Here is a 26,685-nt window from a genome sequence, read left to right on the forward strand (position 1 = left end):
GGCGGTTCTCCCCTCGGTGGGCGCGGACGCGACGACAATCGCGTTGGTCGATCTGACCGAGCCGGCCGAGTTGAATCGGTCGTTCTGGCCGGAAGAAGGGGGGAATAGGGCTGGACCGGCCCCGAGGTGACGGGGTCGGAGGACCCGGTGCTCACAGGTTAATGCCGGCGACTAAGGTTGCCCAAATTAACCTGAACCACGCCCGCCTAGCCCAGGATCTGCTGACGCAAGTCCTGGCGGAGCGTGGTGCTGGGCTCGCCGTGGTGGCGGAGCCCTACCGTGTTCCGGCGAACCACCCAAGTTGGGTGGTGGACCGGACCGGTAGGGCGGCCATTTTCTGGCGTGGCGCGCAGCACTCGCCGCCGCTCTCGTTGTTCGAGAGCGGCGACGGTTTCGTTGCGGCGGGATACGGGGATGTTTACGTCATCTCCGTATACTTCTCGCCCAACGATCGGCCGAGTTCAGTGCACTACTGGACCGGCTGGCCGGCTGCGCGCACCGGTGCGGAGGGCGCCCGCTCATTATTGCGGGGGAGTTCAACGCCAAGTCGGCGTTGTGGGGTTCCCCGCGAGCGAATGCCCGAGGCGGCAAGGTGGAGGCGTGGGCCGCTGGACTCGGCCTTGAGTTGATTAACTCTGGTCGGGCCAGCACCTGCGTAAGGACCCAGGGTGAATCGATTGTCGATCTCACCTGGGCCAATCCCCTCGCCGCCCGCCGGTTGTCTGGGTGGAAGGTTCTCCAGGAGGTGGAATCCCTGTCGGACCACCTCTATATGAAGATGACCCTCACTCACCCGCGATGTGGAGCCGGGCCGGACACCCGCCGCCTTCGCAAGGCATATGGCCTGGCGAGGTGGGTTGTCCGACAGCTGGATGGGGACCGCCTCAAGGCTGCCCTGCTGATCGCGACCTGGCCCCCGGAAAAGTTCTGGGGTGGCCAGGAGGTCGCGGGCAGGGTGGCCTGGTTACGCGAGGCAATGGCGCAGGCGTGCGACGCCGGGATGCCCCGGGCCCGGGGAGGTGCCGGTAGGCGTGCAGCCTACTGGTGGTCCGGGGAGATCGCGGAGTTGCGTCGCATCTCCGTCCGCGCCAAGAGACGGAGCACGCCCGCGAGTCCGCCGGCGTCACGGGAGCACGCCAGAAATGGTGGAGAAGGCCGCCGTATCGGCGCGGGAGGCGCGCTGGGCCTTCTGCAGGGGTATGCAGAGGGCCAAAATGCGCGCATGGGACGAGTGGCTCCTCGGCCTGGATGGCGACCCATTCGGCCGGCCTTACAAGCTGGTCATGGGCCGACTTCAGCCATGGCTGTCCCCCATCACCGAGTCGATGGAGCCTCGGCTCCTCGAGAAGGTGTTGGGGAGATTATTTCCCGGCAACGGCGCTCCATTTCCGGAAGGCGCGGGTCCCCCCAAGGGTCCAATTCCCCCCAGGGGTCCAATGGCGTCCTTCCGGGCCCTCCGGGGCCCGATGGGAACCATTGGATACGGGTTTTGCGAACCCGGGGTATCCAAGCACATCAGTACCGTAACCCACGGCATTTCTTCGAGTTGTCGTGGGCCGGGGAGTCCTTTTTAGGACTCGCGAGGTAAGCGGCCTCTATAAAATGACCGCTCGGCCGGTCGGGGTCGTGTGGGATGAGCTTAGGCTCTCCTAACCGACCTAAGGGAAGGAAAACCCTGACAGAAAACCGGGGGTCCGGCTGCCCTGCTTAGGAGTCTGACGTTGGCCTCGGCCACCCAGACTCCAACAGCCGGTAGGGGAAAGCGACCCCGAGTGCAAACGCCCGGTCGGCCGTGACCGTTAGGGGGGAGTTTGTACTCCCCCCATCGGCCTAGAGGAAGGAAACCTCGATAAAAAACCACGGGGATGGGGGACCTCTCGAGCCCTGTCCTCCTGCGTGCGGCGGATGTCGGAGCGCGAGCAATGGCTCGGTCCGGCATCGGCTTGCGCGTGGGGGGGAGATGGTAGTAAAAGGGTTCTTTCTTTTCAGGTGCGGGGAGAGAAGTTCCTACCCATTGCACGCCGGTGCTCCGGCAGGGTGGGGGCCCCTAAGGGAAACGAACGGCGGATCATCCGGGCCGCTCGGACGTTTCCGAGGTCGGGGCCGGGCGATCTGCAAGGGGGGGAGGACCCACCGGGCTGCCAGGACGTTTTCCTGGTTAGGGCCGGTGGTGTCCTGCCGACGGACGTAAGGGTGTGACCGGAACAACGAATAGAATTACTAAAAGACGTCTTCTATCTTCACGGATGCAAATTCTTGTCCCTCCGCGTTGACGTGTCGTTTTTCGATGACCGATACGTGTTTTGTACTCGGCTTAGTATCGCGTTTCGCGTTGCGCGTATTTTCGCGTATTGCACTTTGTGCACTTTTCTGCACTTTGTGCACTTTATCGTCCTCGTCGCTCGACGGAAATTCTACTATCGGTTCGGACTTATTTTCGCGCGTTTGCCGATGATTAAGCGACGACGCATTGTAGCGCGCAGTGATCGGCAAAAAAAAAATTTTCATTATTTATTTTTTAATGTCAAAGCAATCATTAATAAGCCAAAATACAATATTAATTGCCAAAAAAATAAAAATTTTTTTCAACTTATTTTTATTTACCTAACAATTTGTAATTAATTTTAAAAAAAGATTATTTTTACAAAAATTATTGATGTTTAACATTATTTTTTAATTCTTAGAAAATTTAATAATAAATCGAGAATTAAAACTAATTTTTCAAAAATAAATAATTAAATAAAAATAATTTCTAATTTTTCAAAAAATTAATAATTAAATAAAAATATTTTCTAATTTTTCAGAAAATTAACAATTAAATAAAAATAATTTTTTATCCTTGACTCTGAAACAAGTTGTTTTGACAAAAACAAGCATGAACATATGAGGTAACTGACAATATTACAATCAGAGATACTAGACAAGACGAAGAGAACATCATAAAGTTCTTGATTACACTTATTTTACACATTAATGATAAAGCGAAAAATTGTTTTAAGAATGCCAACATTCTTTGAACAACTAAGAAAATAATTGTGAAAATTGTGAGAAAATATATCTATTAATTAACCTAGTCGATATTTATTAGATTATATTAACCTTTAGAGGCCGGTGGTGGTCGAAATATCGACCACCCAAAAAACACAAGCTATTTGATGTTTTCAGGCAAAATTTGTGTGTTGAATAAGGGAAAAATAGTAAAAAAAACAAAAACTCTTCAAGTCCTTTTCCCGGCCTCTAAAGGTTAATGAGTATAAAGCTGTTGTTCTTAAATTTGCCTTCCCTTTGAATGTGCATATAACATACAATTTTTGTAAATTTATGAATGTATTCGAAGTTTCAATTTTATATTCAGAAGTAGGTATTAAATAAAGCGAAGTCAATGATTAAAAAATTATATTTATATTATCACACAGTTATCATTAAATCAGTCAACACGGCAATAAATGTGTACATATTTGACTTACAAGAATAATTTATTAACTATTACTTATATATTAATAGAGGAAAGTCCCCTATTATGAGACAGGATCCTAATATGAGATATGTTAAGCTAAAAGGCCCTATATAGGCCCCATCTGTTGATCGCACCATGAAAAAACTCCGCCATCTCATATTAGGATCCTATCTCATAATAGGGGACTTTCCTCTATTGTATAAACGTATCAGCAGATACAGCGTATTTATTCTCCAAGAAGTTTTCAATCAAGATTATTTATCATATCTCATTTATATAATACTCTTTAAGGCTCCTGGTCCCTGAGCCGAGAACTCCGCGTTGACGATGGCGACGTACCGTCGCGGTAGAAATAAGAACTTTCTCCAATGGAGAATAAGCGAGAAATGTTGAGAATTGACACGTTGAGAATTCTTGCGTAGTATTTGCAAATAAAAAGATATTTGCTTAAAATAACACTATAGATCACTTCAGTACACTTCGAAAATACGCCGAGTTGAAGTTAAATCTACCCCTTTCCCTTGACAATTAATAAACAGCCGTAAAATAAATGTAATACGAAATCTAGTCATGTGCCTGCGCACAAGCCTGCATCGTATCACATTCGTTTTACGGCTGTTTATTAACTGTCAAGGGAAAGGGGTAGACTTAACTTGGCGTATTTTTGAAGTGTGCTGAAGTGATCTGTAGTGTTATTTTAAGCAAATATCTTTTTATTTGGAAATACTACGCAAGAATTTTCAACGTGTCATTTCTTGCTTCTTTCTCACATTCCAACATGGCTGCGATGAGTACCCAGGAGCCTTAAGTATGTCCAAATTATTTAAGAGAATCACGTGTCTTTTAAGTAGATAAAACTTTATTTTTAGCGACACTCGAATTACACTTCATAATTACTCTTAATTCAAAATTTTCATCAGTTAATTTATTAAATTTAGGTAAATTAAACATTGTAGCGTAACTAAAAAGTCTTTCTACTGGTGCAGATGATGGTAAAGGTGTATTAAATTTGAGAAAAACTTCTTTAACAATAGGATATAAATTAAGTAATTCGAGATCATTCCTACTTTCAGTACTAAATTTCTGAAATATTGCTTCTACATCAGAGGCCCCAAAAGTTTCGACTACATCAGGTGTATCATAATCACATGTAAAGTCAAAAAAATCATCCTCAGCTACACTATGATCTTTTTTCTTATCTTTAATTCTACTCGACGCAGAAGTAAGTCCTTCTTTTATTGCTACCATAACATTTGCTTGCGCTGAGCGACTTAAACAATTGAGCCAGTTCAATTTAAATTTAGGATGTGAAGCTGCAGCTACAGCGCTAATCCGTCCTTCATTTTCAACATCAAAAATTGGCTTGAAGCGCAACTGCAAACTTTTCAATAATCCAGACACTAACTTTTTACAAAATTGTAACTTTATTTTTTGACAAGCCAGTAATTTATTCTTGACGGATATGAGTGTGGGAAGCAGGTATCCGTAGCTAGCGACTTTTTCACCTTGTAAAATGTCAATAGCCTCAGCGAGAGGTCTATTACAATGAAGATATTCTTCCATAAATCTGTAAAATAATAATTTAACAATGCTTCAGTTTCTCAAGTAAAATTCAATTTCTTAACTCAAATTGTAAAAATTTTTAAAAACTAAATATCTTAACCTCCAATCAAATAAAAAAATTAATGGACATGAACCTAGATATCTTTATCTTTAGTAAAAAGTTCACAAAAGTAAGTAACAAGAGTAAATTTGAGTAAAAATAAATATTTTTCTTACCTAAAACCGATTTCATCAAGTGGCTTATTTATACCCAACTCATCAATATTAGTCAATATTTTCTCTTTTAAGCTAAAAATCTGCAATAATGCACCATATAGCGAGTTCCAACGGGTTATCACTGGCCTTTTCAAACTCTGACCAAAAACTTCTTTTAGTTTTTCATATTTTTTTGGAGAAAGTTGCAAGTTCCATAGCTCATTACAACGTTCAATCATCTGAGTGTAAGCTGAATTCAATTCTTTTGATGATTTTATGAGAGAAATTACGTCACTTGTAGCCAGAAGATTCAAAGTATGGCTAGCACAACGAAAATGCTGTGGTAATATTTCTTCTGAATAATCATTAGGTTTCTCTTCAAATAATTCGAGTTCAGCATGCTCTTCGTTTTCGAATTCTGTCTCAAAGTTAGTACCGACCTCTTTGTCATCAGAAATTTCTTCTGTAAATGTCAAAACACAAAATATTCAACTAAATGAAATAGAAAAGAAAATTACTCTACTAGTGTATAAAAAAGAGAATAGATATATTCTTATAAAATGCATGGAAAATATTTTGTAATCAATAAATCAGTCATTGTCATTCCTTTTAATTAAAATTAAAAAATACACATTATCAATGGTCAAATTATAACCAAATAATGATAAATTATAAAAAAATTTTAAATAAAATTTTTTAAATTGTAAAAAGTCGAGTGTAAACTTACATAAGTTTGTCGAAATTTTCCAATGTAAAAGTACAGCAAGCAAAATTAAGTATTGAAATCTAATTTTAGAGGGGGGAGGGATATATTTATCTATAAAGACTATAATAAATTATAAATGTAGACATTTTGATATTTACCGGAAAAAAATAAGTCACCTAAATTGACTCCAAATTCGCGAAACGCTTTCACGAAATTCGATCCGTTGTCTGTTACTGTGGCAATTATCTTATTCTTATTAATTCCAAATGAAGTATGGATATCTTTAATGAAACGAGCGACTCTATCGTATGAATGTGTCCCACTGAATCTTCGACATGCTATTGCATATGATTTACGTTCCATCGTTTGATTGTCAATCTTTAAACCAATTAATAAAAATTTATAAAATCCCATAATAAAAATTATAAAATAATATATAAAAAAGAATTTTTTTAAAACAGCAAAAGTAATAGAGAATTAAAATTATTTCTTACCCAATGAACAGTCATTCCTAAAAATCGTCGACTTTGACAAGACCACACATCTGCTGTCGTACAAACGTTTTCAGCTTCACTAATCATTTTTTTGATAGAAGAAATGTTCTCTTTAAATGTTTTGTGTATCCTACGTTCGACAGTTCGAGCAGATAGATGAGCAAGACGTTTGCCACCTTTTTTAATTTCCATATCTATAAAAAATTATAATTATAAATTCTATTTATTAGTTAATTCTTGAAATAATAATTTGTAAGAATCAATTACCATCAAATATTTTTCTAAATGATTTTGACTCCACAGTGCTGAAAGGAACGATGTTTTCTAGAATGTAATTTATCACGTTTTCCTCAAACTGTGCCTGAGAAAAATGGCAGTACGTCTTATACTGCTCGGCTTCATGAATAACTTTCATCTTTTTTTGTTGAGCATATTCTTCATATTCATTACGCTTGTGTTTGTGAACTTTCTAAAAGGAAATATAAAATTGTTACAAAAATTAAATCTTGCAGTTATAAACACTTTTTATCGGTATTTTTTTATACGGCATCAATAAATGTAATAAACCAGTAATTTAAAAACGTATCAATGATTTTTGTTACAATTTACCAAAGATAATGAAACGAAAAACTATAATTTTCAAACTTACAACATTAATTTACTGTTTTAAGACATAAAAAGCCATATATTGTTAAAATTATACTTAAGAAAAGTGTGAATGAGTTTATTTTTTACCGTTAACACCCATAAAGTTCCCACTACTGTGATCGTACATCTTTAATTCGTCTGGCAATATTTAATTTTAAAAAACATATTAGTTATGCATATCATTATTGCGTTATAATTCACGAAGTTGTAAAATATACAAATATTTAAAGACATATTAAAGATATTTCAAAGTTTTTCGGCGTAACGTCAAGTTAGAAACGTTAAAAATTATTTATAGCAAGAATTATCTGAATAAAAGACAAATGGGAATATGGACACATAAAATGAAAATTCACAATTGTTTGTTTATAATTATTATTATGATTAAATTATAATTGCTGTGTTGGGGTAAAGTGAAGCGTGCGAAGCACGTATAGTTCATCTCGTAGTATAAAAAAGTAAAAGTATAAAGCAAAATCTTTACCTTAATGTGTGATACGTAGTTCGAGGGAATCTTCAGTGAACCGTTGATGGTATGAAATTTATTATTTTCTCTCTTACATAATTGGCATATGCCAACTATCGTGCCAATGAGAGATGATTTGTCTAAATCAGGTGAAAAGTATGTACCATCAAGGTACGCACGACGATTGTACTCTTTTAATAATTCTCTTTTAATTTTCTCTACATTTTGCACAACACCTAATACTACTGGAGTCTCTCTAACTTCTTCTCTAATTTCTTGGTTAGGAGAATCCTGGCTCGAGGTTATCAAGTTTTCGTCACTCGACATTTTACATATAGCTCTACACAAACAATCGTAAATAATTATTCTAAACTATATTCAAATATTGCACTGTTAATTTATTCACTGTATTCACGTATTGCACATTAATTATTTATACAAACATACCTTTACACCTTTACACGCTTTCCCTGAGTTTCTCAATCTTAGAATATATATTAATAAGGGGAATTGAGCATCTCCCCTCGTCGCCAGACTCAGATCTTCGATGTATCGGGTTTTGGCGGACGTCGTCGTCGCTCGAGGAGACTGCCCAACGAGTCCCCCCGGTATCTCTCTTCGATATTCCGGGATGGAAAGTCTCGGCGACGCTGACAGCTCTCTCGGCGTCGTCTCGCGTCGTACGCATATACACACGCACTCCTGATGCCCGCGGACGCCTTTAGACGGCCTTGAACCACGTGAGGAAGAATTCGCGGGCCCGCCTGGCCGCGGATCTACCGGACGACGCTCCTTCCCTCGCAGACTCCCGATTCTTTCGCCTTCTTTCGGCCGGACGAGTCGAAACGTTTTCCTCTCACTCGCGCACGTTGTCACTCGACGTGTTTATCATCACTCGACGGCGAGAAGCGAGCGAAAGAGCGAAAAAGAGAGGAAGAAAAAGAACTCGCTCGACGCACCGTTGCGTTCATCGACGCGTCTCACGAACGGACGATCAGGTAGTAGACGGGGGAGGGGGGGCGAAGGGAAGGAGGACCGCGGAAGCATGCCGTCGCGGATTTTCGGACGGGTCGCCGACACTCTCGACACTAGTCACACGCCCCGGGTAAGGGGGAAGGTGGAGAAGTAAAGTACAACACACCAAAGTATGCGGTGTCGCTCGTTTTTAAATCACCGCCGGTGCGGAGAGGAAAGAGTCACGCGCGAAACACGCGCGAACACGCGCGAAATCGCGCCGCGCCGAAACGTAGCCTCACCACCGCGATCTGCTCTCTCGCAACGTGCGCGCAAGCTCTCGTGGGTTCGCGACTCGCGACCCACCGACGGACACAGGTTTCCGAAACAACGCGCCTTCGCACTTACTCGCGACGGGCATCCGCACCACAGAACATACAATCACACTCACTGACAACACCGGAGACGGCAGCCATTATGGGAATGAGTCGTCTCGCGGCGGGTGCGTGAACACGTATCACGTCGATAAAAGAGGGTAGCGTTTCGCGGCGCGCGGGCGGCGGTCGCGCGGATCGCGCCTAATGTTATGGCGCTAACATCGCGCGTTAACGTCGCGTGAAGATTAGTCTAAACGCAAGAATATATATAAGCTTAAATTTACATATGTGAAGATTAGTCTGAACTCTGAACGCAAGAATATATAAGCTTAAATTTATATATGTTATTCTTGTCTCAAAATATTAAGTCAATCTTATTTTATTCGAGAGAAGAGAATAGGAATTATTGATTTAATCTCAATATTGTTTTATTTTTACACTACTTCAGGTTGTGATAAGATTAAACATGTCAAGAATACTTTTAGTCTCGTTATTAGAAATCTTTTCTGAGGGTGTGCTTATGCAGTCTATGCAATTTTGTGTGCAATAGCCTTAAAAGAGAGCAAGAGACCATCGTCGAATTATAGTTCATCTAGTAATTGCAAATTTTCCCAAAAGACACAAATTTTCAGTATAAAAAAATTATTTAGTATAGTTAACGTCATCGTTTCTTTTCTACTGCAACTAATATACTTTTAAAAATGAATACTTTACAAATTAATAAATGCTAATTTTCTAAAAAATTAGTAATATATTTTCTAATAATTATCAAATAATTTACTTTTTAAAAATTACTAATTTTTCAAAAAATTAAAAATATTTTTTCCCAAATAAGTAATTTTTTTAAAAATTGACAATTTATTTTATATAATTGCCAATTTTTAAATTATAAGAAATATATTTCTGATTATTTATAAATTTTTCAAACAAAGTATTACATTTTCAATTAATAAATAATTTTTTTAAATTTAGAGCTTAGTATTTTATTAATTACCAATTTTTTGTTAATTAAAATTAAAAACATTAAAATTTTTTATTTTTGATTAATTACAAATAACCGCCGATATCATTACTAAAAACAGAATTTTTGCCGATCACTGGCTATGCCATCTTAGTGAACCATTGGTTGATCCACCGCCAAGGTATTTTTATCACAATTGTTGCTTTATAATGTTTTTCCTACTTATTTATAAAGATATTTATAGATATAATCAATGAACCGGGAAGATCATTTGCCGCGTGTCTGGTACATTCGGAAAGGCCGAATGGGCACTACCATCGATGGATATAGAGCATCTGTGGACGTTGTCAAGTGGTTAGCGTATTTCTTCTTGGAGGGTCAAGTGTGCCCTAAGCTGAAACGATTTGTCCCGTCGCTGCTGACGACACCTGGGAGCATCACCAAGTCATGGGCCAGGTAAATCGTTATTCTATCTCCTTTTGATTTCACGTTGATTCATCGAATAGATTACATCACTTCAATACGATTTTTTCAGGTTGATACCACGCACTCAAGCAATAGTACAAACGCTGCAGTCGCAGGGAGTCGTGTCCAAACACAAACTGCTAGAAATCTGGGGTTCGGATAAAAAATGTGAGATTTTAATTTATAAAATAATATTTAGATATTATCATAGACTTCTATACAATACTAGACCGCTGACAGACATCTCGCCCGTGATGCTTGCCGCCATGTTGATTTTAGCCCTTAAATGCCACACCTCTCAAGAATCTCGTAAATGACACATGGGGTCTAAAAGACCCCAGTGAAGCCGACGGCTGCATTGCCACCCACCCCGGCAAAGCGAAAGTCGGTGGCGGTAACCGCGAACGACGACCAGGCGGCACACGGCGCAGCCGATGACCGGAGGGACAAGCCGAGGATACCGCCGCAGCCACGTTACGTGCTGGCAGCACTAAGTGACGCCAGAAGGTTAGAGGGAGAACCAACGAACACCCACAAGGGGTAACAAGGACAATCGCGGGCGTGGAAATATGTATTCGTTAGATATTAATCGCGCGTAGTTAATAAGATTTAGAGATAAGTTTGCGAGATATGCGATCGTTTGGTTTTTTTTTTATTATTAAAAAGTGGTATAAGTTTATGGGTCATGAGAAAAGATAAGCCCAAGTTTTTCAGGGCAAGAAATGGTATTTTATTTTGGTGATCGAAAGGTGAAACGTTTTTTGTTTTGATTGTTTGTTTTTTTTTGGTTTATTTGATTTCATTTTGCGTTTTGGGTCCAGCTAAGGGACCAAGAATAAGATTAGAATCAAGAAGTCAATGGTTGAAAGACAGTGCAGGACACGCGACCCATACGACCAACATGGTCGTATGAAAAAAGGGTTCTACCAACATGAGTGGAACAACAATCATCAGAAATGCTTAAAAGTAAAGGGAAAACACAACGGCTTGTGTCAAATTGCGTTCTGATCACATACTCAGAGTAATGCAGGGGCCACGCGGACAATAGGGGAGGATGGTCATACAAAAAAGACTACCAAACCGCCGAACCGAGCAAAATATGACCTAACCGGGGTAAGAACCACTCCGTTAGTAAATGTAGGGCAACGGCCACCAAACCGGAAGCGCGGATCGGGAGAACCCGGAACCACGGTAGGGGTGACCCGAGATGGTCGCTGGGGGTAAAGGGTAGGCGTGCGAAACGGATGTCGGGCAGAGGCAGGTACATGCTAACGTGCCCGCGAACATAATAACAGGTAGCGTGGGTGACAGTGGTGCTCAAATGGCCCAAGGGTCGGACCACACACCATGGCATCGGCCATTTGCGAAATCAATTTAGTGTCAATCGGATGAGGGTGCGAAGGTACCGTACAGCATACGTAAAGAGTACGTAGGGCATTGGTCTTGCGATATCAAAACTGGGTCACGAAATGCGCGAACCATGGGAACCATGGTCAACCGTCCGGTCGAGCCACCGGACCGATCGCGGTGTAAGTCGATATAAAGGGTGATGGTCACGTGAGAGACGCATCTCAATAGGGACCAGCGCAAATCAATGCATAGGTACACCACCGAGCCGACCACGGTCCCGGCGAGTGGGGAACCGACGACGGGGAAAGGACGCGAACGACCCAGACAGACGGAGCACGTCAGTGAATCTGGCCTTCGAGTATAATACCGCGGAACGACAAGTGTAAACGCAGGACCTCGCTTCCAGCAATAGTAAGGGTAATGAATAGTAAAATGTTAAGATAATAATGAGGAAGCGAAGTACTGCGTAGCAACGAAACAAGAATTTAGAAAGTTGTTGTCAATTTGTATTCAAGATCGGAATGTGGGGGAGGAAAGTCAACCCGTCAAAGTATGAGTAATTTACGATCTTGTTTGCGCGCGAACATATGGCCACCAGATGTGGAATGCGGAAGCATCGGGGCAGCGCGTAGCCAAAGGTGATTGGTGGTGAGAGGCGTAACCGCGAGAGAGTGGGGCGAACCCCGAGGCGAAAAGGTAAACCACGGAACAAGGCTCGAGGATTCGTTTTCCGGCCAACGAGGAGGGCAGGTCTCTCAGAGAGTCGGTGGATTAAGCGCCGCGGAAAGACTTGGTCGAAATTCGCTTGTCGGAAAACCCTCCCGCGTCAGTCGCGTAGATCCTGTAAAATAAAGAGTCGAACTTTTGTAACAATGTCTGGATACCAGAACAGTGGAATTAAAGGCTTAATTTAACCTAAAAGAAGTTTATAATTTCAATCGGGTGCGGGAGACCCACCCACCATACCCAACTGTCCAGTCCTTGTGCCTGCTGATCCTTCCAAACTCGTTCGGGAGGACTGAGAAGCGGTCCAGCGACGATCCTGAGGCGGTCCATGGTCCAGCGGCAGCAGTCCGAGACCCAGCGGCAGCGAAGAAGGCCAGAATCAGCACGCACGGGGAATCAGCAAAGGGTAGGAAACTAGGGGGACCAAGCGCGATTAAATAACGTTTCTCGATTTCGGTCGATAAAATCGAGTGGCGACCGTGTCGGTGACACATGAGAATAGTGCGTGGGGTACATCACACCTCCGTACGGTCACACCAGCATGAAAAATGTCTCCTTACTTATTGATTTTTTGATATTTAGTTATGAAAATTATTTTCAATGTTGTTCAAGGCTTAGAAAAGAGAATAAAATGCTTATATTGTTAAAATTTCAATTTCAACATAGTATAAAAAATTAAGATCGCCAACAGTTAAAATATTGGCTCCAAAATCAAAAAAATAAAAAATAATAAATAAATAAATATGAGCTCCATTTTTGGCGGGAACATTTGAAAATATATTATTCTAAAGGGTCTGGGGTCCGCTGGACCCCGGGTGGCATTTAAGGGTTAGTCAAGATATGCTATACTACTATTCTATACAAGTGGTTTTATACAAGATTTCTATACAATAGTCTGGCATATACAGAATGTCCAAAAGAAAGGGTTTAATACTACAGGAGTAGTGGTTCGATTTCGGCATCCAAGTACGCTACACGTCGAAGGCATGACTTACAAACTTATTGATAACATGTACCAATATTTAACACAAAAACATTCGCCTGCTTCGTTATGTACTGTAATAACGAATGCAGATAAACGCACATCATGAGCAACTGAACACCCGATAGTGACCTATTGTTAATTCAATATGGCCGCACCCTTCACTAACACTTGCACCTTGCACTCGCATCCATGATGTAAAAAGAAAGGTGTTTCATTCCCGAGATGCGCAGTGGTCTAAAATAATGACTGCCTTCTGACCAATCAAAAAGCCTCCCCAAATGTAAAAAGCAACATGGCTACTTCCATTATATAGAGGTTAGTTTGTTAGCCGCCGCATGAGCGGATTCTCGCTTAGATCCAACCGGCGATCCAACGACTCCGAGAACGTGACGAAGGCGTTGTCGCGCAGCATCAGATACCTCAAATTCGGCAAGCCGGCCAGAGAACCGTCCTCTATTGTCTCTAGATTGGCATTATCCGAGAAGGCCCCCTTTTCCACGGTGGTAAGCAGCTTGGCGCCAGAAACGTCAAGCCTCTTCAACGTCGATAGACCTTGGAAGGCTCCCGATCGCAGGATCGTGAAAAAGTTCTGGCCCAAGGTGAGCTCCTCTAGGAGCGGCAACACCGCCAGCTGCTTTGTCGGCACTTCGCGCAACTTGTTAGCACCCAGTTTCAAGGTGCGAAGGGCGTTCAGGCCGCGAAACGCGCCGTCGCTGATGTTGTCCAGTCCGGCGCCCATGATATCCAGCACCGCCAGTTGCTCGAGACCTTTGAACGCGTCGTCCGGCAACGAGGAGAAGGCGTTCCAGCCGATGTGAAGCTCGGCGAGGGCGTTCAACAGCGCTAGGGCTGGCGCCAGAATAGTTCGCAATTGGTTATCGTTGAGATACAGCACCCAGAGGGTGCCCAACTTCTGAAACGCGCCTGGCTCCACCGTGCCTTCGGCCACAAGAGGAATCTACGGCTACTACGATAAGAGGTTTGTCCTGGCCATCTTTAAATGTGCCAACTTATTATTAGTAAGCTACATATTATATTTTGTTTACAGAAACTAGATTGTTAGCTGCTGCATGTGCCTTCAGCCTTCCTTTCTGTCTATGCTAAATGATAATGAGTTACGGGCTTTACTGGAGCTATAACATACAAACGTCCGAAAGATCGGGAAAGAAAGTCTAATCTTTTTAAAGTACGTACGGGCTTTGAAATTATGTATTGAACATAAAAATGCTATTGTGTTAAGATGTATAGATTGATATGTGTGCTTTGTAGGAACTTTTGCAAGAGGCAGAAGCGGACGAGACTGAGGAAGGCCGTAGAGTGATATCTAATTCACGCTGTCTTCCGGGCTCAAATCGCAGGAGGCATAAACGGAAGTCTGTGTCCGAGCGTTTGACACATGGCGGATCATTGCAGAATTAAGCACAGTCTATAGCTTGGCTCGTTGGCGCGAGCAAGTTTGGATAGACCTTTAACCACTCACATATAATGCGTCAAAACAGAGAGAAACCTGGTCAAAATGAATGTAGCTGTGAATGACCATGCGCGCCTGCACGAATGGGCAACCCATCATACTGATCTGTATGTCGCTGCAACACCCTGTACATAATAAGTTATTAATTAGTTTTTACACATTTAAACTGCAAATTCTCTTGACTGCAAATTCTTCAAATCAATTTTTTCAGACAAAGTGTAATTGCACACGTAGAAGATACTTATACACGTACAAGATGAGTACTGTAATCAGAAAGTAAAGCATGTCAGAGATAGTTTAATTGATTATATTTGTCATTATTTCTATATTTACAATCTTAATTTTATATTTACATATATATTACATATACTGCTGCTCTTTGTACGTAACAGTAAGTACTACATTTTATTTATACTTGAAGTTAAGTATAAAGTTGTGTATAGATTAAGTGTGTATGCAAACCATCAAAGAAGATCAATGAATTAATAAGTTATATGTGGTGATCTACTAAAATGTTGATTCAATTAATTTTCTGAATTTATTGTATGTATCACTTCATCTTTTTTTGCCTTTTCTTCTTTTTTACTATAGGTATATATATTTGTATTAAAAAGTAATTGTTTATTCTTTTTTTGTCTATATTTCTTCAAATATAATATATATAATTACATATGCAATAAACCATCAAATACTAAGTAATACTTGGGAATGACGTTACTATCGCATTGTTACATGTTTACTAGTTTCTGTTCTAATTTTATACATTTACATTCCTAAGCAAAAAAAACTTTTTACAAGCTAATCATGTAAAAAAAGATGTGTATATTTATTTTGAAGTTTATAAAATGAGAACAGAATACTACTTTTAAAAAGGTACATTTATGATGAGTAACATAAATTGTTATTATTGCATTGTTACATATGTACTGTTCTATTCTAATTTCATAATCTTTACATTTCCAAGTAAAACAAAACAAACTCTTACAGTCATCATGGACATATGTATCAAATAAAAAAATCACTTTATAAGGAACATTAATTGTGACTATTACATTTGTACTGTTATGTTCTAACTTTGTATCTCTATTTTGAAATTAAAAAAATTTCTTCAAATATAATATATATATAATTACATATGCAATAAACCATCAAATACTAAATAACAGTCGGAAATGACATTGTTACTATCGCATTGTTACATGTTTACTAGTTTCTGTTCTAATTTTATAAATTTACATTCCTAAGCAAAAAAAACTTTTTACAAGCTAATCATGTAAAAAAAGATATGTGTATATTTATTTTGAAGTTTATAAAATGAGAACAGAATATTATCTTTAAAAAGGTACATTTATGATAAGTAACAAATTGTTATTATTGCATTGTTACATATGTACTGTTCTATTCTAATTTCATAATCTTTACATTTCCAAGTAAAACAAAACAAACTCTTACAAACTCATCATGGAGATATGTATCAAATAAAAAATCATTTTATGAGTAACATTAATTGTGACTATTACATTTGTACTGTTATGTTCTAACTTTGTATCTTTATTTTAAAGTAAAAAAATAAACTGTCTTAAACTAATTATTTATATTATTGTTCAAAATCGACAGGCCTTCGGAAGTAGCATAATGTCTCTCGAGACGCACTCGGATTATTTCGAAGATTCGTAAATGGCAAAGCCAAATATATTCACGTTCAAAGAATAGCCGCTGTGTTTCCGAGAGGTTTCGAGAGACAAGAAACAGTGTCACGCTCTTTCCGCGTGTACCGGTTCTCTTCCTTTGTCTCGGGAACCGCTGAGCGAGAGATAAACACCCGAGCTAGGGAAAGAGACATAGACGTAAACAGCTGATCGGTCATCGGCCCCGAGGACTGCGGAACAGTTTGAAATGTCAAATGACGTACGTCTCGGGGTGTCGATGGCCGATTGGCCGAGCGGGGGGTCGAAGTGCGAGCCGATAAAGCTCCGGTCCTCTGCGCGCGACCTGGCATTCGCTTCCGAGTATCATAAAGAGAGAAAAGTGAGAATCGCTTGAATTGCATGCCGACGCAACGCGTTAACGATTACGATTCCGTATTTCGGGTGCTGTAGTGTCGGTCTGTCGTCAAGCTTTTCCTGAGCTGCTCTCGGTTCTAAGCTCGAGCTTCGAGTGACGGCCTTCTCCGCGCGCATTCGCCCGCGTAATTAAGTTGGTCGCGATAAACTGAAACTATTGTAAATAGCTGTACATAAAAGTTCATTTTAATTATAGACATTTTCGTGATAAACTCTGAAACGTTTGAATCACCTCGAACGCCCAATTCCTTCTCCCATTCGCGCACATTTTTTGGTCCTTCGAGCCGGATCTCCGTGGCCGGTATTCGCGAAGTGTGTGAGTGGGAAATCAGGTGAGCTTCTCGTGCTTCGAGTGACCGCCTAAGAACAATGCCGACCGACACAGACGCTCTGATTCGCTCGCAAACCGATCTGCACGGCCGCATCGCGCGTGCTTACGAGAATCTGAAGAAGTCGGGAAACACGAAAGTCACCTTGGGAGTGGCGGAGGCTCGCCTCCAAGGACTGGAGGCAAACTGGGCGAAGCTCGAAGCCCAGCATGAGATCATATTCGCCTCGCCCTGGGAAAAAATTAAAGAGCTTGACTACGTCAAGCAAGGCGTTTTCGCTCTCGCTGAGGAAGCCTATCTAAGCCAGAAGGGCATCTTCCTGGACCTCGTACGGTCGCTGAAGGCGAAGGAAGACGCCGCGGCCACAACTGCTGGTCAGGAGACCGCGACGGCGACTCCTCGCACCACGCTGCCTCGCATTCAGCTGCCGCATTTCACCGGGAAGTACGAGGACTGGCCAGCGTTCCGGGACCTGTTCCTATCCATCGTCGGCAGGGACTCGGCGGCGACGCAGGTAGAAAAATTACATTATCTAAAGAGCTGCTTAAAGGGCGAGGCCGAACTGTTAATTCGTAACGTGGCGACTACCGAAGAGAATTACATTCGCGCGTGGAACATTCTCAGTTCGTATTACGAGAACAAGCGATTGTTAGTGCGCGCATATCTCGCGAATTTCATCGCCTTGCCAAAAATGAAAGGCGAGTCCGCGGTCGAATTACGCAAGATCTTCCATGGCGTAAAGGCAACCGTCAGTTCGCTGGACGGTATCGGCCGCCCCGTGAATCGCTCCGAGGACTTATTCGTGTATCTCGCCGTCGAACTCCTTGATCCGTGTTCGCGTCGCGAGTGGGAGACATTGATAAGTGATTCCAACGAGCCGCCGACATATTCCGAACTTGAACAATTCCTCGACCGTCGCTTGCACACGTTAGAGTCGATGCTACCCGTTAAAGTGGACAATGCCGCGAATAAGACGGCGCGTAGTCATCTCGCGCGTAAACAGGAGGGCAAGTCCGAGGCCAAGCGTGGCCGCTGTCCGCTCTGTACGAAGGAGCATATATTGATGTTTTGCGACGAGTACAAAAAGAAGACGGCTTTAGAGCGACGTCAATTTGTCGAGGAAAAGAACTTGTGCTTTAATTGTCTCGGGCGACACAGAGTGAGCGAGTGCGTCGTGAAAAAAGACTGCTCGGCGTGCGGTGGCCGTCACCACTCTTCGATCCACGACGCGTGCCGCGAAACCGATGTCGCGAAGACGGCGCATGTAACCCACGGAGCTCCCGTTAAGCCGGTCGCAGTGCTTCTCGCCACCACTCGCGTTCGCGTCGCCGATCGCTTCGGCGCCTGGCATTCCGCGCGCGCGTTGGTCGACCAGGGCTCGGAGATCTCAATGATCTCCGAGAGACTCGCGCAGCTGCTGAAACTTCCGCGATCGCCCGTTTCAATTTCAGTCTTCGGGATCGGCGGGCAAAAGACGTGCGCGGCGAAAGGCCGTGTCTTGTTGTCGATGTCGCCGCGGACGGGTGGAGCAGCCATATCGCTTACTGCGATTATCCTTCCCCGTCTCTCCGCGTACGCGGGTGGAGGCTCAGCCGTCGCGGCGTCCTGGGCTCACATTCGTGGCCTCAGTCTGGCGGACCCGGACTACTCAGCGTCCGATACGATCGACGTACTCCTTGGAGCCGACGTCTACGCGGCCATTTTCTGTCCGGGACTGCGAAGGGGTGGCGAGGGCGAACCCATCGCCCAGAATACACAGCTGGGCTGGATCATCTCGGGCTCCGTCGGGGAAACGAGCTCTGGCCGTTCGGCACAGGCCTTTCAATGCCGAGTCGAGGAGGATCTAACGGACATAGTTCGCCGTTTCTGGGAGCAGGACGAAATTCCGTCGACGAGCGTGGCTCTCAGCAAAGAAGATCGGGAGTGCGCGGATTATTTCGCTCGCACCCACAGACGCAATGCCTCCGGTCGTTACGTCGTGCGTCTTCCCGTAATAAGTCCGTTGCCGGATCTCTCGGATACGCGCCGCGTAGCCGTGCGTGTGTTAAAACACATGGAGAGTAGGTTCGCGCGGGACGCCTCCTTCCATGCGTTATACCGCGACTTTATGCGTCAGTATGCCGAGCTGGGGCACATGACGCCGATTCCTCCGGCCGCGGAAGTGAGCGACAAGCCGCGTTGCTACCTGCCGCATCACGGCGTGATGCGCGAATCGAGCACTACAACCAAATTGAGGGTCGTGTTCAATGGTTCGACTACCGTCCCATCCGGCGCGTCCCTCAACCAACATCTGATGGTCGGACCAAATCTTTTGCCGCCTCTAATAATCATCATCATAAAGTGGCGTCGCCATCGTTTCGTTTTCGCCACAGATATTGAAAAAATGTACCGGCAGGTCGAGGTTGAAACGGAGGACAGGGACCTGCAGAGAATCGTGTGGCGGAACGATCCAAGCGAGGAGATTCAGGATCTCTGGCTTAATACAATTACCTACGGTTTGACGTGCTCTCCCTCCTTGGCCATTCAAACACTGCACCAGCTCGCTGCCGATGAGAGAGAGAAGTGGCCGCTCGGCACGGCCGTCTTGGAGGACGAGACGTACATGGATGACGTCTTGTCGGGCGCGGCCACGATTCAAGCGGCCAAGGAAAGACAACGACAACTTGTGCGGATCTGTATGGCGGGCGGCTTCCCGCTCAAAAAATGGTCCGCGAACGATGAGGCGCTGCTCGAAGACCTACCAGTGGAGGACCGACTACAACAGGAGCCCCGGGGCTGGCAACCAGGCGAGAGCCATCTCACCCTAGGACTGCGATGGCATCCTCGCGACGACTGCTTCGCCTTCTCTACTCGGCTACTTCGAGTCGAGACGTTCTCAAGGCGAACGGCACTCTCGCTGACGGCGCGGCTGTTTGATCCGCTGGGCTGGCTCGCCCCGGTCACAGTACGCGCCAAGATTATGATCCAGTCGACGTGGCTGCTGAGCATAGACTGGGACACGCCTCTGCCCGACGACGACTCTCGACGATGGCACGAGCTGCAGAGCGAGTTGCCTCTCCTCGAGGCGATACGAATCCCGCGATGGCTGACGTGCGGACGCGAGGGCTGCCGGTTTGAAATCCACGGCTTTTCGGACGCCTCTGAGCGGGCTTACGCCGCGGTCATCTACGTGCGGACCGAAGACGAAAGCGGGAAGATCGAAGTCAGGATGGTGGCCGCCAAAACTAAAGTCGCTCCTTTGAAGCAGGTGACGTTACCTAGGCTCGAGCTGAGCGCTGCCAAGCTCCTCGCTCAGCTGGCAGCTCCCGTTCAGCTCACTCTCGAAGCGATGGAGGCCCCGCTTCATTGCTGGACCGATGCAAAAGTGGTGCTGGACTGGATCCGCGGCCACCCCGCCAATTGGAAAACGTACGTGGCTAACCGAGTGAGCGAGATCCAGACCGCGCTACCTAACGCACAGTGGCACCACGTCTCCGGACGAGACAATCCGGCGGATTGTGCTTCTCGAGGACTGTCTCCACAAAAGCTGCTCGACCACCCACTCTGGTGGCAGGGGCCACCTTGGCTTCAAACGGAGTCTGGACCATGGGGAACGCCTCCATCAATGATCGAACTACCAGACGACCTTCCGGAGCGACGAACGTTGGCTCACGCCGCGGCGACTGCCGGCGAGGCGATCGACGAGCCTCCGCTTCTTACGGGGCACTCATCACTCCTGCGCCTGCTGAGGGTCACCGCCTGGTGTCGTCGCTGGCTGGCTCGCACGGGTCGAGTGAAAATTTGAGAGGCTGCGATTCCGCGAACCCTCGGAGCTGGGGATCTCGAAGAGGCTCGCCGGTGCTGGCTAGGAGTGGTGCAGGCGACTCACTTTCAGGCTGAGCTCGCGAAAATCCAGAGAGGAGAACCGCTGTCATCTCGTAGCTGCCTGGCCAAGTTAAGTCCTTTTTAGGACGAACAAGGCCTCCTGCGAGTCGGCGGCCGCCTGAGGAACTCGCTTCTCGCGTTGGACGCGAAGCATCCCGTGATACTGCCGAGTGCGTCACATTTCACGGGCCTAGTCATTGACGCACACCACAGACGAACGCTACACGGCGGTGTTCAGATGACCCTTGGGTCCCTCCGCCAAGAGTATTGGATACCTAGAGGCCGCGCTCTGGTAAAGAGCCGAATTCACCACTGCGTGACGTGTTTGCGATGGCGGGCGGCCTCACCTCAGCCGATTATGGGAGATCTTCCGCCGTCGAGGGTAGTTCCAGCTCGGCCGTTCCTGAATACCGGGGTCGATTACGCCGGGCCGGTGTGGCTACGGACTACCAAGGGCCGAGGCCATCGCGCCTTCAAAGCGTTTATCACAGTATTTGTTTGCTTGAGTTCTAGGGCAGTTCATCTCGACGTCGCCTCTGACTACACCGCTGACGCCTTCCTGGCCGCGCTCCGCAGATTCGTCTCCCGTCGCGGGCTGTGCCAAAACTTGTACAGCGACTGTGGAACGAACTTCATCGGTGCCGACAAACAACTTCGAGACCTCTTTTCCGCGAGCGGCCAGGAAGGCCGACGCATTGTCAAGCGCCTCGCCGAGGAGCGGATCCACTGGCGATTTAATCCTCCGGCGGCTCCTAATTTCGGCGGGATCTAGGAAGCAGCCGTGAAATCTACGAAATACCATTTACGGCGAGTGCTGGGCGACGCAAAACTGACCTACGAGGAAATGGTCACCTTTCTTTCACAGGTCGAGGCGTGCCTCAATTCGCGTCCTCTCCAGGCCATGTCCGACGATCCGGAGGACTTGGCGGCCTTAACCCCGGGCCACTTTCTGATTGGCACGGCCCTGACCGCCGTGCCGGAACCGTCTCTCTCCGAGGAACCGACCACGCGCCTCTCCCGGTGGCAGTTGCTGCAGCGCATGAGAGACCACTTCTGGAATCGGTGGTCGAAAGAGTACCTGAACTCGTTAGCCCACCGCCCAAAGTGGCTCAGAGACAGCGGGGAGATTCGCGCTGGGCGACTTTGTTTAATCCGTAGCGAAACGACGCCTCCTACCAAATGGCCGCTCGCGAGGATCGAGAAACTGCACCCCTGAAGAGACGGGCATACAAGGGTGGTCGAGGTCCGCACCGCCAGCTCAAGGTTCACCAGGCCGGTGAACAAGCTCATTCTCCTGCCCGACAGCGAAGTGTCAGAGAACGACGTTTAATACGTATCGTATTTCCAACTTGTTAGAACTTGTATTAATCGTGAAATCTGTTAAAACGTAGTCAATGGAAAAAAAAACCCAATGGACGAGTCCAATTGCCGAAACTTGTCCGCGCGCGAAAAATTCGCCTCGTAATTCGCTGCTAAAAGCTCGATAGAATCGACGCTCATGCTCGCGCGAAATGATAATATGTATGCCGTAATAATCTTGTGTTCGTTTACAAACCCATCGCCCGCGGAGCAAGTAAATTAATACGCCGTCGCGATCTTTGAAGTCACGAAGATTTAACAATTGAAAAAGAGGAGTCTCGACTCGTTCTTCACGCCCACGGCTCGCCGCGGTTTTGAAAATCGAATTGAATCCAAGCCGGGGTGAAGTCCCGCCTAAAGTAAATTCGTTGGTCGCACCATACGAGGCGGGCGGAATGTTCGAAATCGACAGGCCTTCGGAAGTAGCATAATGTCTCTCGAGACGCACTCGGATTATTTCGAAGATTCGTAAATGGCAAAGCCAAATATATTCACGTTCAAAGAATAGCCGCTGTGTTTCCGAGAGGTTTCGAGAGACAAGAAACAGTGTCACGCTCTTTCCGCGTGTACCGGTTCTCTTCCTTTGTCTCGGGAACCGCTGAGCGAGAGGTAAACACCCGAGCTAGGGAAAGAGACATAGACGTAAACAGCTGATCGGTCATCGGTCCCGAGGACTGCGGAACAGTTTGAAATGTCAAATGACGTACGTCTCGGGGTGTCGATGGCCGATTGGCCCAGCGCAATTTCGGAGCGCGAGCGGGGGGTCGAAGTGCGAGCCGATAAAGCTCCGGTCCTCCGCGCGCGACCTGGCATTCGCTTCCGAGTATCATAAAGAGAGAAAAGTGAGAATCGCTTGAATTGCATGCCGACGCAACGCGTTAACGATTACGATTCCGTATTTCGGGTGCTGTAGTGTCGGTCTGTCGTCAAGCTTTTCCTGAGCTGCTCTCGGTTCTAAGCTCGAGCTTCGAGTGACGGCCTTCTCCGCGCGCATTCGCCCGCGTAATTAAGTTGGTCGCGATAAACTGAAACTATTGTAAATAGCTGTACATAAAAGTTCATTTTAATTATAGACATTTTCGTGATAAACTCTGAAACGTTTGAATCACCTCAAACGCCCAATTCCTTCTCCCATTCGCGCACAATTATATATAAATATATGTATATATTATACGTATATTCGTTTTTGTTGCACTATTTGTTGTATCTTTTCTGTACCTTTATCTATGTATATACAGGGTGTCCCATTTTAACTTGGACAGCAAAATATCTCAAAAACTAAGCTCCACATACAAAAATGTTTCAGACAAAAGTTGTATGGTTTCAAGGGGGACATAAGATGGTACCATTGGTTTGACCTTGGATGGTCGTTTAAAGCTCACATAAACGACACCTTTAATTTCTTAAATGGAAACCCCTATTTTTCAATGCATATTCTTGTAGCTAATCTCGAGAGCTTTTCAAAACACTATAATAAAGTATTTTTTCGTTAAGAACTTTTGGAATTATGAGGCTTGAAAGTTCTAGTATTTTGACATAAATTACAAAATATCTTGTAAAACATTAAGTTTTCGGTAATGTTACCTTAATACTTTTATGCACAGAATAATGAGACGAATCAATTGGTATGAAAAAAAGACATAGTTGCTTTTAAGAAAAAGTATGCAGATGCGTGTTGCAAATTACATATTTTTTCTTAAAGGAACTGTGCCTTTTTTCATACCAATTGATTCGTCTCATTATTCTGTGCATAAAAGTATTAAGGTAACATTACCGAAAACTTAATGTTTTACAAGATATTTTGTATTTTATGTCAAAATACTAGAACTTTCAAGCCTCATAATTCCAAAAGTTCTTAATGAAAAAATACTTTATTATAGTGTTTTGAAAAGCTCTCGAGATTAGCTACAAGAATATGCATTGAAAAATAGGGGTTTCCATTTAAGAAATTAAAGGTGTCGTTTACGTGAGCTTTAAACGACCATCCAAGGTCAAACCAATGGTACCATCTTATGTCCCCCTTGAAACCATACAACTTTTGTCTGAAACATTTTTGTATGTGGAGCTTAGTTTTTGAGATATTTTGCTGTCCAAGTTAAAATGGGACACCCTGTATATACATATGTATACTGTTTTTTATTGCACTACATTTACTTTTTCTAACAGTCTTTATCTTTTGTAATAGTCTAATAGTCTTATTTCTAATTTTGTATCATTAAACGATAAATCTTATACATACATATAATCTATGACGCAAATCCAGTATTAACTATATAATTGTTTAAATTTTCATTTTCTTCTTTTTACATTTTTCATTATGTACCCATGTTTTAATCGAAGGCACATTTCGATGTCCTAATAAGTCGGGATACTTTTTAATAAGTTTTGCAACTTCGTTGAATTTGGGTAACTCGGTGTCAGAGGAATCTATGTAATGACTAAAAGCTCCGATAACGACACGTTTTTGATTTGGTGTCCATATATGGCGAGTTACTGAAAATATTAAAATATTTATTAATTTATGTAATTGTCTCTGAAGATCTACATATAATATTTAATTGACATTTTATCAAATATTTTAAGATTTATATATATATATATATATATATATATATATGACACAAATTTTGAATTTAAAATATACATGTAGATTAGATCATCCAGAATAAAAAGTTAGCATTTTGCAAACAACCACGCAAATCTCTGAGTTATTAATTAAAAAAGTCTCTGTACATGGCCATTTTCAATAATTAATAACTCAAAATTTTTCGTGGTTTGCAAAATAGTAGACTGTTTTGTCCAGAATGACTAAATCTACATGTATACTTTTAATTCAAAACTTTTCGTCATACACCTTAATTCACTGCTCAAAAAAATTAGGGAATCACTTTTTCTCAGTCAATTTTTGCTCATTTTTAAACTGTAGTTACTCAGCGAATAATTAACGTAAAAAAAATTTAAAAAGAGGTAAATTATAGGGTAAACTCTCTATTACAAGGTAAACTCTTTATTCTAAAGGGCTTCTGTTCAAATTTCACTCAGTTTAATACTCAAAGGCGTGGTCAACTTTGAATAAGGATATATTTGAGATATCCAAACTCTTGAAATTTACAGTTTTCCACCATTTAACAAAAAAATCAATGATTATGTTCGTCATTTTTTTAGGCGGTGGAAGACTGCAAATTTCAAGATTTTGGATATCTCAAATATTTCCTTATTCAAAGTTGACCATGCCCGACCGTGACCATGCCTTTCAGTATTAAACTGAGTAAAAATTGAACAAAAGCAGCTTAGAGTAGAAGTTTGCTCTGTAAAATCCTTTTTCAGATCTTTTTTTACGTTAATTACACAGGACCACAAAAAATTTTTTTTGAAAAGCAACTGGGATCAGAGTAGGTGTTTCTTATAGATTTTGGGTCACTGAATCCGAATTCGTAAACCGTTTTGCTCCATCACGTCTAGATTTTTAGATAATCGAGAAAAATAGCGGAAAATCTGTGAAAATTGAAATAAACATTTAAAGAAAAAGCAAAAGTATAACATCAAAGAAAGAGAAAAAGTATAACATCAAAATGCGGTCGCAGAACTGATTTAAATATATTTTAGTAAGTTAAATAAAGTGCAAAAAAGGAGGATGTTAAAAAAGAGACGAATTTTGCCCAAAAAGGTGTAAGTAAAAGAAATAGTGTTTTTTGTAGATCTTGATCTCCTGAATACGATAAAACTAATAAAAAGTTCGTGGTGCTTGGGGAACACCTTGAAAATTGAGCATAAACGTGGTGTATTTACAGAAATTCGGGTGATATATGCTATATCATAAAATGTACTGGTGAAAGATTTGTTGGGGAGAGAAAAGGGGGAAGAAAGAGTGTTGTGTGTGTGTGTGTGTGTGTGTGCGCGTGCGTGCGCGCGCGCGCGCGGGTGCGGGTGTGCGCGTGTGTGCGCGGGTGCGTGTGTGTGTGTGTGTGTATGTGCGCGGGTGCGTGCGTGTGTGTGTGTGCGTGTGTGCGTGCGCGGGTGCGTGTGCGTGTGTGTGTGTATGTGCGCGGGTGCGGGTGCGGGAGTGCGCGTGTGTGCGCGGGTGCGGGTGTATGTGTGCGCGTGTGTGTGCGCGTGTGCGTGTGTGTGTGCGTGTGTGTGTGCGTGTGTGTGCGTGCGTGCGTGCGTGCGTGTGTGTGCGTGTGTGCGTGCGCGGGTGCGGGTGCGGGTGCGGGTGCGGGTGCGGGTGCGGGTGCGGGTGCGGGTGCGGTGC

At 44.0% G+C, this 26,685-nt stretch overlaps 1 protein-coding gene and 3 long non-coding RNA genes across 4 annotated transcripts; 2 read left to right on the forward strand and 2 right to left on the reverse strand.

Annotated features, from left to right (window-relative positions):
• Positions 1-3,379: 3,379 nt before the first annotated feature.
• On the reverse strand, positions 3,380-5,324 carry LOC139785303 (uncharacterized). The gene is made up of 2 exons (XR_011721888.1): positions 5,237-5,324; positions 3,380-5,024 (listed from the first exon to the last, which is right to left on the reverse strand). It is a non-coding gene; the product is annotated as an uncharacterized lncRNA (long non-coding RNA).
• Positions 5,325-5,341: 17 nt separating this feature from the next.
• On the reverse strand, positions 5,342-6,848 carry LOC139785305 (uncharacterized). The gene is made up of 4 exons (XR_011721889.1): positions 6,683-6,848; positions 6,416-6,609; positions 6,080-6,299; positions 5,342-5,678 (listed from the first exon to the last, which is right to left on the reverse strand). It is a non-coding gene; the product is annotated as an uncharacterized lncRNA (long non-coding RNA).
• A 3,111-nt stretch (positions 6,849-9,959) lies between these two features.
• On the forward strand, positions 9,960-10,559 carry LOC139785308 (uncharacterized). Its single transcript, XR_011721890.1, has 3 exons — positions 9,960-10,002; positions 10,066-10,277; positions 10,357-10,559. It is a non-coding gene; the product is annotated as an uncharacterized lncRNA (long non-coding RNA).
• A 6,691-nt stretch (positions 10,560-17,250) lies between these two features.
• On the forward strand, positions 17,251-20,994 carry LOC139785306 (uncharacterized). Its single transcript, XM_071724476.1, has one exon. The coding sequence runs from the start codon at positions 17,251-17,253 to the stop codon at positions 20,992-20,994; it is 3,744 nt and encodes a 1,247-aa protein (XP_071580577.1).
• The last annotated feature ends 5,691 nt before the right edge of the window (positions 20,995-26,685 follow it).

This window comes from Temnothorax nylanderi, unplaced genomic scaffold, assembly GCF_030848795.1.
Source record: "Temnothorax nylanderi isolate EJ_2023f unplaced genomic scaffold, tnyl_v1.0 TNYL_tig0775_pilon, whole genome shotgun sequence".
NCBI classification, from domain to species: Eukaryota; Metazoa; Arthropoda; class Insecta; order Hymenoptera; family Formicidae; genus Temnothorax; species Temnothorax nylanderi.